Here is a 16,135-nt window from a genome sequence, read left to right as displayed (position 1 = left end):
ACCAAAGTCAGTACAACTCATCCTGTGAAAACCATGAATTTTGTACCTTTTTTGCTTCAAGCCATCCTGTAAATGTTGAGTGTTCTCATAGAATAAGTGAGAACTTTAACCTGAAGGTGGTTCTACTGATAAAGTTAGAGGATCATCATCTTCTTATAATTCATCCTCTGGGCAACATGAATACCCATACCTAATGTAATGGTAATCCATTAACAGTTGTTAACATCTTTAGGGGCAAAAATGTGAGCCTGCTGGTGGAGTTAAAGGAAACTGCAGTCAGTAGAACTCATCCTCTGGGGATCATGAATGTCTGTACAGAATTTCAATCCATCCAATAGTAACTGAGACATTTCAGTCTTAAAATTGTTTGTATAATATACTGCTGGACAGCAACGTGTGTTGAGTGACTATAGCTATTATCGAGACCCAGCGCCATGATAAATCAGTAGCCTACATTAGGACTCTTCAGCCCAGTCCACGTAAGAAAATGTTGGCATTGTATGTTTCTGCGAACATACGAATACGTTACATATGTATGTTTCACTGAATCATATCAACGTTTCTAAAGAAACATTTAAGGACTTTGTTATGTGGAGGAGAAGGGGATAGTGGTGGACGGGGTGAAACCTAGGCGAGGCACCTGCCAAGCTGCAGACCACTGGTCGAGAACAAAAAACAAGAAAACCATTGGTGGTTTAGTGGTCCATCTGTTTTTCCAGCCGCTTTTTAATCTACCAAACATGAGTGTTTTTCAGTGGCCCATCACTGTTCTTCCAGCAGGGCTAGTGCCACAAAAAGCGATGACCAGCAGTTAACCACACATCATTCTCGGAACCCATCGGCTGTATTCGGCGTCTGACTTCCGGCAGATGGCGAATACAGCCTCTGGGGGCAGACCCCTGATTTTTTGGCATTCTGGTTTGATTTGGGCGGAGGAGGCGAATTTCCGTTTCGGACTTCCGTTTATATATAAGTAAATATGCTGAACCATTGCGATGGATTCAGAGATAGCAGTGACGCCAATTATGTTCCGCCTCGTTAGTTCACCGCACGGGCCGTTTAACCTGGCAACAACTGCAGCCGGCTCAAAAGTGATTGATCAATATCACGCGGACTACAAACAGCCTACAACCGGAAACCAGGGCTCTTCCGCTCTTCTTCCGGAGGCAAGATCTCTGGGGTTTGCCTACAGACTCTACATTCACTGAATGTAGAGTCTGTTTATAGAGACTAACCACACATTAACCACAGCTTCGTTGAAAAATAAAGAAACATGAAGTTTCGACGTATCTGCTACATAATAACATACAAATGTAACATATCTATAGTTTCAGAAAATTAAAATGGCAACCTTTTTTTCTGGCTATTGGGGTGGACTAATTCAGAGTACTACTGCACGTCCCTACAGGGAAATTCTGGGAGGAGGATTAGTCATTCTACAAATAAGTGACTTTTTTTAATAACCAACCAAACACCTACTGCATAATCACCATCTCAAACACTTGTACAAGTGCGTGATGTAAGTGCAGATTTAGTTGGCCATGTGAAACTCACAGCTCAGCCAGGCAATCAGGGAGCTCAGACATTTGGCACCCAGGCTTTGGCTCCGCACCCTTGGGTGACAGGAGCAAACTACATTCCTCAGTGCAGACAAGTCAATCTGCCGTTTTTCCTATTAATACTTAGGATAATGTGACCTTATGATATAGGCCAAGTCTTATTATATTATTACAGTAAATCTGTATTGAAAATATGGGAAATTGTTGCACTTAAAGACTATTATGGTAACAATAACTGGAAGTTTAAAAAGTTATGTGAGTTTTGAGTTCTACAGGCAAACTGGAAGGCATGGAAATACTTTTGTTTAAATTTACACAACAGTAAATCAGGTATTACAGCAATATAGCCTACAACAGTTAGTTTCTTCCACAAATGAGTCAGCCTTTACCAGGCTTCAGCAACGTGCCTACCAGTGTGTGTGTGTGTGTGTGTGTGTGGCCACTGACCGAGCATGTGCAGAGCAGCAGAGGGATTAGCGCTCACTCTGACTCTAGGCGGCTTGGTGGCGTCCTTAGCTCCGCGACTGTTTGCTGGAATATTCCGGGAAACGGTTTAATTTAGTCATGGAGGGACTTAATGATTTTTGGGAAACTAACGTTATTCACGTAAAACAGAGCCAATAGGCATCAGAGGGAGAGGACATGAATGGTTGGGGTTTTATTTGACTTTGGAGACTTTTTACGCATATGGATGAATGCCTCATCAGATGTGGACATGGCCACGTAGCTCAACAGTTTGTTTGTGAAAGAGTGACTTTATTTAGAGTCGGACGCTTTTAATAACTTGGTTTAAAGATATTTTATGCAGAAATCGTAATTTTTTGGACACATCTCAAGTGGCCTTATAACAGCTAACCAGCAAAAAAAAAAAAAAAAAATTCTATAGACTGGAATAGAGGACTATTTATATCTTTAAACGGAATTATTACAGAAATCAATTGTAAGTGGATCAAATGGCAGAGGAATATGAACAGTCCGGTGCGTCAGAGTTTATTAAAGGTAAGTTACGCATGAATTTATAGTATTTATAGAACTGTAAACCTTGTTCTATACAAATATCTGCAACAATCCTGTGAGGTTAAGATGATGTTAGGTGTAATTGGGTAGCATGAACACTGAGATGTCCATTGGAAATAATATGTATATAATTTTTAATATATAAATAATATATATTCATAAGTAATTTACATAAAAAGACATCTGTGTCTAGTACAAAACTTTAACCTGTGGAGTAACCATAGACTCACAATGAGTGTCTATGGGAATATCACTTTGAGACCTTACGAAAAAAATTACACTTAAGTCACTGCACTATTGAGAACCATGGATTCACGCAGGAATAATACCTAAATACTTCTACTTATGTTGATTCTTGTTGGATGATTCTCTAAAACAGAGGTAAAGCAATGGAAAATTAGTTGGTCCACCAATTTGGCCTGTTTAACAGTGCAGTCGGCAGTTGAAGCAACAGCAGTGGCTGTGACACACAGCTCATGGAGCCAACTAAGGTGCTTTAAAAAACCTTTTTAAAGCCCAACTGCCAGACTTTGCATCAAGAATTGCACTCCCTCAAATCTAAACACATAGACATAATACAAGTATTTTTAGTCAGTGTGAAATATATTCTCTGAATATATCATTAACACTGATGTCCATGGCAAATAAACATCTATAAATCTGCTTAGAAATGACAGAAAAAGTAGCGGTGGTCTCAAGCAGTGGTCTGCAGCTTGGCAGGCGTCTCGCCTAGGTGTCACACTGTCCACCATCCCCTTCACCTCCTAATGACAAAGTCAGCCCATATACTACATCACTTTAGTAACAGTGATATGACAAGTATGAAACATGTAAATGTAAGGTATTTGTGGTTTGCAACGTTTTCCTCTGGGCTGGGCTGAGTCAACATCTAACTCACTGATTCTATGGCAATAGGGTGTCAATTGTTGAGCACTGATGAAAACAACATTTGGGTTGCCAGGTTGTGAATTTTTCGTGTTCCCAGCCCCATATGTAACCTCAGCACTCCGTGCACTGTGTGACTTGGTCACACAGACTTCTCTGAGAGACTGACATCTTTGCCCACAGTGAAACCAATGTTTAGATTGATTATTTTAACAAACTGTGCCCAGTTTGTCAGAAACAAAACTACAAACATGGCCCCATTTTTATTGGCCTCACTGTTTTAGCCCTTCAGTTTCCAGCTGTCAAAATGACAAATAGTTGACTTTCACCTTAATTTAACAATTCACTGTTAATACTTCTGTCACTCTCTACACACAATCCAGTGCGTATTGAAGAACTTGGTTTGCTTGATAAAAATTGCAGTTAAGTTTTACTCTGTGTTCCTGACATGAAACCAAAACTGTCTGTGTTCCGCACCTGAACCCACAACACCTATCAATAATGCAGTGTCTACTTGTCTCCCTGTGTGCTGTGTGTGTGCTGTGTTGTGCTGTGTTGTGCTGTGCTGTGTGTGTGTGTGTGTGTGTGTGTGTGTGTGTGTGTGTGTGTGTGTGTGTGTGTGTGTGTGTGTGTGTGTGTGTGTGTGTGTGTTCTGTACACCACAGACCGGCTGTACTTTGCCACTCTGCGTGTCAAACCAAAGAATACAGCCAACACACACTACTTCAGCATGGATGAGGAGTTCATATATGAGAGGTAAGCCTCTGTGATAATCAGCTGGATCAAATTAACATCACCCAGTCAGCTCCAGAGATCATGCCGCCACAGAATCCTCCAATCCACCCAATGCAAGGCAGTGTGACAGAAATACATTCATGGCATTTAGCAGGTGCTCTTAACCAGGCCAGGTGACACAGCAGTGCACGAAACAGTGAAGAATTTATAATAAATCTCTACATTAATTATAGATGCCTGATAGAAGATCAGGGGGTATCATTCAAGCACACTGGTATATTGTGATCATTAAATATGTTAGAATTTAGACGTTAGAGTTGTACGGTCTGTAGTCACTGTGCGATGGTGTGAGTAGTGTTGTTAATACTGGCCTTTATCCAGTCACATGTGTTATGAAAGACATATTGTCCTTACTGTAGAAAATTAATGCTTTGTTAAAGGGTAAGTTCTACAGTACCTGAATGATCTCAACACACTGTGACATAAGAAACCACATGCATAAAGACAAAACTCAAACAAATGAGGAAAACATCATCCAGACTTTAATGCCACATGTCTGAGAGTATGAGTTGCTGTTGAATTTCTAAAACTCAAAGCATGTTTCCAAAAACATAAGCAAATAAAACCATCTGCAAAGTTATACTTACATTGTGTGTGTATTTTTATAATTTGAGTGAACTGACTTTTTAATAGTTAGTAGTTGGAGCAGTAACCACAGTTGTTTTTGGCTTTTTAGTTAAAGGGGCAAAAAGCGAAATCGTTTCACCGCTAGGTTTGCTGTTGTGCGCTGCCTGTAGACCAAAACAAAGTGTGTCATGAACCACACCTCCCTCTACCTCTGCTCTCCACCCCCCACCCCACTCGTCTCGTCTAGCAGTTAGCGATGTCTCAGTCTCTGCTGTGTTTAGCTATTCCCCTGCCTACATCAATGATGATGGTACCTGTAATAAATGTAATATATTTGCTGAGATGGAGGCGAGGCTCAGTGACTAGAGGAGCTGGTAGAAGTGCTCCATAGCTGTAAGTTACTCCAGTAGCCGGTGGCAGCCGACTCGGCTAGTGCTAACACCAGGAGCTAACGCTAACGTTCCTCCTCTTCTCCGTGAGTGGGAGCGATGTTTTAGCCTAGCGGGCAGCTGGCTCGCGGGCTGCCCACTAGGCTAAAACATCGCTTCAGGTCAAAGTGGGAAGAAGCAGCGGGTTTATCTGGCAGCTGAGTGAAGCTGGGTGAAGTGGAGGCTGCGGAGGAAACACCGGGATGGGTTAATGTCCGGAGCTTGAGCAGCCCGCCAGGCTGCCTGCCAGGCTCGCGGGCTGCCTGCTAGGCTAAAACATCGCTCTCACTCACGGAGAAGAGGAGGAACGTTGGCGTTAGCTCCTGGTGTTAGCACTAGCCGGGTCGGCTAGAGCCCGTCAGGCTGCCCGCCTGGCTCGCGGGCTGCTCAAGCTCCGCACATTAACCCATCCCGGTGTTTCTTCCTCAGCCTCCACTTCACCCAGCTTCACTCAGCTGCCCGATAAACCCGCTGCTTCTTCCCACTTTAACCTGAAGCGATGTTTTAGCCTAGTGGGCAGCCCGCGAGCCAGCTGCCCGCTAGGCTAAAACATCGCTCTCACTCACGGAGAAGAGGAGGAACGTTAGCGTTAGCTCCCGGTGTTAGCACTAGCCGAGTCGGCTGCCACCGGCTACTGGAGTAACTTACAGCTATGGAGCGCTTCTATCAGCTCGTCTAGTCACTGAGCCTCACCTCCATCTTAGCAAATATATTACAAAAATGTAGCCTCGCGGGGAGGCTACATTTTACAATGCTAATTGAAAATGTTAGCTGGGCTGCCGGGCTAACTTACTTCACATGAACGCGCAGCCGGACCAGCTTGTAAACAATGGGTTGGAGATCAACACAGAGAGAGGGTGTGTGAGGTCATGCTATACTCCAGATGAAATTACACCCCTAGTTCTTCACATAGCAATTTTTTAATTGCTTCAATCTAGAAATGATAAATTTCGCTTATTGCTCCTTTAAACTGTTTTTATTGAGTTTTGAGTTGACAGCATATTTGTATGCAGTACACATTGGCAATGAATGTATTGCTAAACATAGGGCAGATGCATTATATATATATATATATATATATATATATATGAGTATAAATGTGAGGAAAACCTGCCCTTTCCCATACCCAGTCACCCAGCCCAACCCTCCACACCATCCCACTTGTACCGATGAGTTCATGTCCTTAGGGGATTACTTTGACAAGGATGACAAAAGAGGTACATACAATATTGCATAATGATCACGGACAGATGATTAACCAGCAATAAGAGAGAGAGAAAAGAAAGAAATAAAAACACAAAGGGAGACGTAATGTGAACCCCAAGACATTTAATTCCCTTGCTGACAACTCTAAACGGGATGTTTGATTCAGGAATTAAAGAGGCTGTCGGATTGAGAGGAAACATTTTACTTATTTCAAAACTGGTTTTATAAACTGAATGTTTCCCAAATTAAGTTAGAATGGCGGGAGCTAATTTTAATGGGTCAGAGACATACAAGAGAATGTCGTCGGCATATAAGGATATTTTGTGCGTGAGGCTGCCTTGCTCTATGCCATGGAAGTCTTCGGACTGTCTAAGAGTAGTGGCTAGAGGCTCAACAGCAATGGCAAAGAATAGAAAAGACAGATTACAGCCCTGATGTGTGCCTCTGGTTTTTGGCTTTTTAGACAAGTGATAAGGTCTTACATTTAATGTGAGGAACAGGGCTCCAGTGGAGATATCCCGTGAAGATGTAAATTGACATGTAATTGTATGGGCAGGTTGAAGAACATACAGGTTGCTTGATTCTGCATCATTCAGATGAGTTGATCATCTGTAAACCAGGTTGTTGCAATAATCCAATTTGGCATTGATGACAATCATAACTTCTAGACGATGATTCATGCTGTTACTCTCATTAGTGTTGTAGACATGATATTTAACAGACCACTGGTGATTGGGCTCTCTGCTATGACAGTGTCTCCAATGTAAAACGGTTAGAATTTCTGTGCTTGCAAAAAGTAACATCACCCTACATGGTACACTAGTATGTGTAAATGTATCTACTTATGTCGAAGCAGGCTTATAAGGAAATTCTCATTGGTCATTTGAATTCCAGCCTGTGTCTGAAGCCCATTCATTCCCATACATGTTGAGCCAGTGGTTATGATCCCATTGTAAGATATAGGTCAAGATGAGATCAGTGGCTGTGCCCTCGTGATGGAAGGGGATTTAGGACAAACACTGGATGACACCATACAGACTGGATGCTTAATCATTCCAATCTACCACAGTAGATAGTGATTGACATGACACTTTAGTCATACTCTTTGTTTTTAAAGCTCACAGGTCCTGGCTGTCTGTTATAGCATTTCAGTGCACTTAATAGTCCAGTAGGCTTTAGGGTTGTTCGTAAGGTGTTAAAGTGTGAAGACATTCAGTCCAACATTGACATTTTAGAGGGAGAACCATGGAAAATGGACTGTACCTACATGAAAACACATGGATTGTATTTCATGAAAGCACAGTGTAATTCATTGTTTCAGCTCATACAGTATGTGTACTTAGAGTTAGTAAGGCAGCAGCTCATTATGCAATAAGTGACTGAGGTGCACACAGCGCTGGAATTCATCTAAGATTCATGAACTCTGGAAAGGAATAAAATATGACAAGACATGTAGGCTTGGGCAGTATCTAATTTTTCATACCTTCATACCTTCCTGGAATTTCACGGGGTATATGGTATATGATGGTATTTGTGTGTGGCTCTACATCGTCTCCTGGGACTGGCGAATTTGCTACATTTACCAAGTTCTACAACCAACCAACACAAAGGAAACTTGCAAAAAGTATATCTTTTTTTTATCTTTATCTACTTTCTTTATTAAACAGAGAAATATAACCATAGACTTTATGGATTCAAGTTTCTCTCTTTCACAGAACTATGCCAGGCTTAGCTGCCTCATTAACTCAGGGTAAAACCCTCTTCATTCAAACATGACAGAAACAAAATAAAACTCACCACAACTGTCTTGGATGGTGTTAGTCCTTAAGTTAGTTAGTCCATTGTTGCAACAATCACCAACTCTGGTTTGGTCGAAATAAACCTTAAATTCACAGTTAGATGTGAAAATAAACTGTTTTCCTTGTGGTCTTTCTGCCCTATTTAGGGATGCACAATAATATCGGCATGTCATTGGTATCGGCCAATATCAGCTTTAAAATGAACTATTAGAATCAGCCAACATGCTTTTTCTTAATTTGCACAATGAATGAATATTACATACACTGAAAAGCATTCTATTTCATGTCTCCATCTGCTGGTGGACCATCATGATAACAGTATGCATGCATAATATGACGTTAATTCCACTACAGAAGAGACTTAAAATTAGGTAGGGAAAAAAAGTGGATATATCCAAATCGATTAACGGTCAAATGAGTTGTTACCTATTGGCATATTGAATATCGGCAAAAAATCCAATATTGTGCATCCCTAGTCCTCTGGGCTGTTTACAGTCAGTCCTTTTAATCTCCACGACTCGCAGTCAGCTCAGCTGCCTCTTGCACCACACTGACCTCTGGAGATGTGTGATGTGGACTAAATGCAAAAAAATCCTTGGTACAGCCTCTCCAGCACAAGATGTAATAGAAAGATGAATGTCTGTATTTTTGACAGTATTAAAAATTATACCATCAGGATTTTTAAATACCCTGGTATACCGTAATACCAAGATACCGCCTAAGCCTAGATTTATGTCAGATTGTCAACATTCTAATCTGGACTCATTATGCCCAGGTATGAAGAACAGGGTCCTGGTTATCTGTTTACTTTAATCTCAATAGTCTTTGAATCAGATCCCTCCTGATGAAAGTTAGGCCTGCCCTACAAACACCAATCTCACTGAATGAGTGATGAAGTTACAACATTGGTCCAGTATTGGAGTTTTCCCAGTGGCTGTTGCTCTTTCAAAATGAATAGGTACAACAGTTTTTCAGCTGGTAACGTCTTTACCACCACAGCTAAAACAAACTAACAAAAAAAAAAAAAAGTAAAATATAGAAAACATGTTAAGGAAAATATGTAAACTTATGTAGCCTAAATTAACATGATTGCATAGGTGCAGTTAAGGTGTCTGTGGTCACTAGCTTAAACTTAAAAAAAAAACCCTGAATTTATTAAATTAAAGCAAAATTTATCTCTGCGCTTTCTAGCAGCTCTACACAGCTATTGCAGAGAGCACTATATCCCTTTAAATACATTTAGTTAGTTTGTCTAAAAACAGTCATTTTTTTCATTCAAACAGTCAGATATTCTATGTAAGAATATCAGTCAACCTTAACAAAGCCTAACGTGTAATTAATCTCAAAATGTAGAATATAAACTCCTCTTCACGACATTTAACACTCCAAATTCCCAGAAATATTACTGAGGTGTACTCATGGTAGCCCTGATGGCTTTTATTGTCGACCAGTCTCCTGTTCTTGGACTGACATTAAAATGCAGAAAACACAAAATCATTTGCCAAGTTTGAAAAGAAAAGGAAACGATGCAAAGTCTGTTTATTACATATTACTCAACTTCCAATGTTGAAAAGAGATCATTATATGATGTGTGGGAACAATAATAGTGTCTGAGCTTTATTCTGAGAAGTTTAACACACGCACGCACGCACACACGCACGCACGCACACACACACACACACACACACACACACACACACCTGAGAAGCCATGTCTGATGAGCCTTCCTTTAAACATGAACAATAGGAAATGTGGGATAGGGTCTATACTTGGAGATGTGTGGGGCTGTTATACATGAAGTTGTATAAATCATCATTATGATTTTCATTCTTACTGTATGTGCACACCAAGAGTTGAAAAGCAGCCGAGATCGCCAAAACAGCAGAGGTTGACCAAGCAGCGGTGCTGTCCAAAATATTTTTGGTACCTCAAGTTGCTCACGTCGCTCATGACGTCATACATTCGAATATTCGATCGTTCTTGTCAATTTAAAGGAGCTGCAAAACAGGTTACTGGCTGGAGCACAGTGCCTTTGCTGGCTGCCCAGCCCCAAAAGCTAGGCTAAATGAGTAAAGAAATTTGGTCAATGAAAACAGAACACAACTACTAAATTGGCCTACATTAAACACTGGGAAAATATGAGTAGATGCTATGCTGCCATCACAGAAATGTCAATTCAAGCGTTTACACGAATAGGCTACAGATAGTTGCATGTTTGGTCAGTGAAAACAGAACTACTAAATTGGCCTACATTAAAGACTGGGAAAATATGTCTCTGCCTTGATGCCATCACAGAAATGTGATGTCACATTTTCACAGACAAAACGGTCGGCAGACCATGAAATCGTCACAGTCATGAAACAAGGGAGATTAGCATGCTAGGCGTTATATTAGCATGGATGTATTCGCCCCTAGTTTAAAAAATTCTTTCTCAATATCAACTCACCAGGCAAACCAACTACTCAGGACATGGCTTCCCACACCTGTTCCTTTTGATTTTGGTCCCTTTATATAAACAGGCTCGAATCATACAGGACTCGGTGTCCAGCTACAGCAGTGATTAGCTTCTCTCTCATTTTGAAGTAGGAACGAATGTGTGGTAGGAACTAAAATTTCCGAGGATGTTCTCTGGGTTCCACAGAAGCGATGGACATCTACTTTTCGATTGGTGACCTGTCATTTGCAGCCGAAATGCGTCATAGCTAATTTGCATAAAGTTCACGACTCCCCAACTCACCGGTGCCCATTAAAAATGAATTGAATTGGTCGCCTTTGCAGCTTTTGCAGCTCTTGGTATGCACGTACAGTTAAGGTGCACTGGATGGCAGATGTACAGTGCATGACACATTCATCTGTTTGTCTGTGTTGCAGTTTCTATGCAGATTTTGGGCCCCTCAACCTGGCCATGCTGTACAGATACTGCTGCAAAGTCAATAAGAAGCTCAAGGTAATGGAGACAGAGCTCTGCACTTAAACTACAGATTAGAATTCATCACATAATGGAGATTTAGGAGAGTTTACCCTCTTTCTCAGGCTGACATAAAGTTCTGTGGTGTACATTCATAATTTACACTGTGTGGAAATTGAGCAGTTAAATCACTCTTGTTATTGAGTTGTTGCTTCTGATCATTCATTTGTAACTGACTGTTTTTTTTGTCCCTTCAGTCTTTCACAATGTCTAGAAAGAAACTGGTCCACTACACCAGTTATGACCAGAAGAAGAGAGCAAATGCTGCTCTTCTCATTGGTGCCTATGCTGTAAATATCCCTTTCTTTGTCCATTTATCCTCCTATTTATCCGTGCACTGTATCTGTCTGTCCATTATTAATAACACAGTATAACCTCTTCTCTACAGGTAATCTACTTAAAAAGAAGCCCAGAAGAAGCCTACAGGACTCTGATCTCAGGAAACAACATAGGCTACTTGCCATTCAGGTGGGCCTCAGGACCAGCCAGCATAATCATGTTCATCCTATGATAATCACATTTTATTTTGAACCCAAATATTTACCACTATTTATCAAAAACAATTATCAGAACAAAGTATTTATTGTGTAGCCCATTTCGTAAGGAAACCCCCTGTCCTTCAAATGGTATGAGCCATCTTTTTGGTTACACAGCCAATAAGAAAAACAAAAACAAACACGTAGACTCACAAACACGCACACTGGCTAATGTTGCTAACACTAGCTAGCAGGGGTGTAAATCACCAGTTTCATCACAATACGATATTATATCATTGATGTTTTCACTTTGCATCAATGATATTGGATCATTATCTGGATCAATGGATTGTTACACTAGTGTGACATCAACAAATACTTCGCCAGTGCGTTATGAACAATAACAATGGCATTAACATGGCAAATACAATCATTTACCATCCCTATGATATAGGCTAGTGGTTGATCTCATCCTCTCTGGAGGGTAAGGAGCTCCCTGACCCTATTGTTGTTGCGGCGCTATTACTATCTCCGATGCCAGTTTAAAGGCAAGATGACTTTGTCCACCAGTTCCACAATTGTACCTTTTATACAGACCACCTCAAAGAGGCAGTGTAAAAGGGGCTAGTGTTAGCAACTAAGTCTTTGCAATCATGCATTACAAAGACATAATTTCTTACCAGTGAAAATGGATAGTGTAGATAGTCACGTAGATCTAAGCAGACAGCAACATATGGCACTAATGTAAGTACAAACTCTTACTGATGTTTTAATGTGGTCCATCAAACAATGTCTAAAGGTAACAAAATCCACTTATCTGGAGTCTCCGCTGACTCTCAGCACAGACACAAACACAGCAGGCGAACAGGATCATTATCAGTGAATAAAAAAGCAATCACTACTAGTAAACGGACCTTGGTGTGTTTAAATGTTTGTGTGTGTGTGTGTGACACAGGGATGCTGCAGTGGGAGAGTGCTCCTTCAACCTTACTGTTCTCGACTGCTTACAAGGAATACGCAAGGTAAACAACAGCAGGTCATGAGAAAATTACATCACAGTGTCAGACTACATATAAAAATTTTAGAAAACCGCCGAGTTAACCATCCTCTCTCTCTCTCTCTCTCTCTCTGTCTCTCTCTCTCTCTCTCTCTCTGTCTCTCTCTCGTCCAGGCATTACAGCATGGTTTCTTTGACTTTGAAAGTTTTGATGTGGAGGAATATGAACATTATGAGGTGAGGTCACATACATATACACACACACTGATAATATGTACATGAAATGTTTTTACTTTGGACACAAAATAATGGCGCATATAAAATTACAGTTGGGTTCATTTGTTTGTTTTTACCACCGTGCATGTCAGAATAATTCTAAACTGACCTGCAGGCCAGTCTGCCATTTTATTTGATCTTCATTATTATTATTATTATCATTATTATTATTATTATTATTATTATTGTAATCATGCATTGCTTTTATTGTTTTTATTGTATAAACTCTTATAAGTATGTTTTTATGCCTCCACGCTGGCGACAGCCGTGGCCAGAAGGATTATATTTTGGGGTTTTCTGTCCTTTCATCTGTCTCTCATTTAAGTGAACATGATATGTTAAGAATGCCTTAAGGGAATTTCTTAAAATTTGGCTCAAACCTCCACTTGGACTTAACAGTGAACTGATTACATTTTGGTGGTCAAAGGTCAAGGTCACTGTGATCTTGAATCTGTATGATTTTTTTTTTTTTAAATTTGATATCTTAAGAACACCTTGAGGCCATTTCTTAAAATTTGGCACAAACGTTCCACTGGACTGATTAGAATCTGGTGGTTGAAGGTCAAAGGTCAATGTAATTGTGACCCCAAAACATGTTTTTGGCTATAACATAAAAATTCATTCGCCAAACATGACAAAATTTAAGATAAATGTCTAATCGGATAAAATACTGAAGGGATGACATTTTATATCCAAAAGGTCAACTTCACTGTGACATCACATAGTTCTGCAAAAACACTTTTCTGGGCATTATTCAATGTCATATCTTAGGACAGAAGGGGAGGTATTTGGTCAATTCTGAATTGGTGACACTAATCTTGGGTGTCCACATTGAAACTGAGGAGAATATACAGATCTTCTGTGCTACCCGGGGGGAAGATGTGTGTGAAGCATCCATGTTATCACAGACATGGATGTTAACTGTAGGTGCAACTTGATTGGTTCACAGAGACAGACAACCGCGAAGCAGTAATTCTAGTTCATAATTTTCATTTCTATTTCTCATTATCATCAGTGTTCCTTCGAATATGCTTTTGTGTCTTATCACTTGTTTAATTTAGTCTTACTTTATTTTATGTCTTGCCTTCGTCTGGCATTACTCTATGGCTTCTATCATTATATTGCTTCTCTCTGGTTTTGCAAAGCACATTGTAAACTCTATTTTTAAAGGTGCTATATAAATAAAGCTATTTTTATTACTCTTAATATTATAAGTTGCTAACTTTGTTAGCACATCATGTGCATCAATCTACATAACATGTATTATGCATGCGGCTGCATGTAGTGGACTGTTACCCTTAGACTGTGATGGTTCGCTATGAATACGTGAACCGTTACAGCACTATTACTGATCTATTACAGTAATATGTAAATGGTACTTTGATGTTGTTGTTGGTCAAGGTGGAGCTAATTCTAACAACTTAATGAACTGTTTCACCTATAACAGCGTCTCATATTTTATGAACTGATTATATGTTTTATATGTAAATCTGAAAAGTCAGAAAAACTGTAGTAGAGCTAAAATTACCAGTAGTAATATTTCCCTCTGAAATGTAGCATAAAGTAGCATAAAATGGAAATACTCATGTAAAGTTCAAGTACCTCAAATTTGTACTGAAGCACTGTACTTAAGTAAATCACTTAGTTACATTTCATCACTGTTTTTAGGATTAATATGAATAAATAATATATAATGAAGATAATAACATGACAAAATGAGTTGTTTTTACAGTGAGACCTAGAAGGTTGGAATTGAAGAAAAATCTGCTAGGTTTGTTCTACTGACCACAAAAAGCAAGAGAGCTCTGTTTTTCTAGCATAGATAAAGCTAAAGAGTTTCTGGCACAGTCGAATAAAAGAGGGGAACGACAATTTCCAGTGTATTTATCCTCTAGGCAAAGGCAAACATTTATTTTCTTACCTGTTATGTTACACATACCAAGTGTACCTCAGTCACACACACTGCATCTCCTTCTTTGCTTTTTTTGTGTTTTCAGCGAGTAGAAAATGGGGATATGAACTGGATCATTCCAGGGAAAATTCTGGCATTCAGCAGTCCTCACCCTCGCAGTAAGATAGAAAATGGTGAGTTAGATTTTATCTAAAACCTTTCCTCCAAACCACTGGATTGAAAATGATTTCCCAAGGGTCCACTCTGGGTTTGTAAGGTCCCAAGAAAAATAGAGCCATATTTGTTTGAATCCATTCATTTGAACTCAGTATGAGAATGTCATAGGAAGGTTTATGAGGATTAAAAGTCCTAATTTTTAGCACTGTTGATTTATTGGTTGGTATATTAGTTAGGTAAAGAGTATTTAACCAAAACGTCTCATGCTATTACTTAAAACTACTATTAATCAGTGTTAACAAATCCAAATGATTTTTTTCCCAGGTTATCCTCTGCACGCACCAGAGGCGTATTTTACATACTTTCACCAAAATGATGTCACAGCCGTAGTCCGTTTAAACAGGAAGTTATACGACGGCAGGAGGTTTGAGGATGCAGGAATTGAGCATCATGACCTTTTTTTCCTGGATGGGACCACGCCCTCTGACCTCATCGTCAGGCGCTTCCTGCATGTGTGTGAAAGTACTGAAGGAGCTGTGGCTGTGCACTGTAAAGGTAGGAGTGGATTTGTGTGTGCATTGACTTTTTGTTTTTGGTCACAGTGCATACATACCATATGTAGAGAGTAGCGTATTGTTAAACTTAATATTTATCTGTTTCGAACCTGTATATCCTAATCTTCTCTTTTTAAACATTTCATTCAATCACAGCTGGCCTGGGCCGTACAGGCACTCTGATTGGCTGCTACCTGATGAAGCACTTTCGGTTCACTGCAGCTGAGGCCATCGCATGGATCAGAATTTGCCGACCTGGATCCATCATTGGTCCCCAGCAGAACTTCTTAGAGGAGTGAGTTTCAGTCTCAGTTGTCAATCAATCAATCAATTTTATTTATAAAGCCCAATATCACAAATCACAATTTGCCTAACGGGGAAAAAAAACGGTAGAAACCTCAGGAAGAGCAACTGAGGAGGGATCCCTCTTCCAGGACGGACAGACGTGCAATAGATGTCGTACAGAACAGATCAGCATAATAAATTAACAGTAATCCGCATGACACAATGAGACAGAGAGAGAGAGAGAGAGAGAGAGAG

The 16,135-nt window shown here is 40.0% G+C and overlaps 1 protein-coding gene across 1 annotated transcript in view; it reads left to right on the top strand.

Annotated features, from left to right (window-relative positions):
- The first annotated feature begins 2,036 nt into the window (after nt 1-2,036).
- Nucleotides 2,037-16,135, top strand: part of cdc14aa (cell division cycle 14Aa) — a 19,864-nt gene continuing 5,765 nt past the window's right edge. Inside the window, exons 1-10 of the mRNA XM_050033795.1 lie at nt 2,037-2,558; nt 4,127-4,217; nt 11,128-11,203; nt 11,422-11,514; nt 11,613-11,692; nt 12,656-12,722; nt 12,872-12,934; nt 14,971-15,058; nt 15,366-15,596; nt 15,752-15,890. Coding sequence (XP_049889752.1) covers nt 2,513-2,558; nt 4,127-4,217; nt 11,128-11,203; nt 11,422-11,514; nt 11,613-11,692; nt 12,656-12,722; nt 12,872-12,934; nt 14,971-15,058; nt 15,366-15,596; nt 15,752-15,890 — 974 coding nt within the window. The 5' untranslated portion in view covers nt 2,037-2,512. The remainder of the gene's footprint in view (nt 2,559-4,126; nt 4,218-11,127; nt 11,204-11,421; nt 11,515-11,612; nt 11,693-12,655; nt 12,723-12,871; nt 12,935-14,970; nt 15,059-15,365; nt 15,597-15,751; nt 15,891-16,135) is intronic.

The sequence above is a fragment of the Epinephelus moara genome, chromosome 21, assembly GCF_006386435.1.
Source record: "Epinephelus moara isolate mb chromosome 21, YSFRI_EMoa_1.0, whole genome shotgun sequence".
Classification (NCBI taxonomy): Eukaryota; Metazoa; Chordata; class Actinopteri; order Perciformes; family Serranidae; genus Epinephelus; species Epinephelus moara.
The sequence above is the reverse complement of the archived record's forward strand: the minus strand, read 5'-3'. Positions and strand labels throughout refer to the sequence as shown.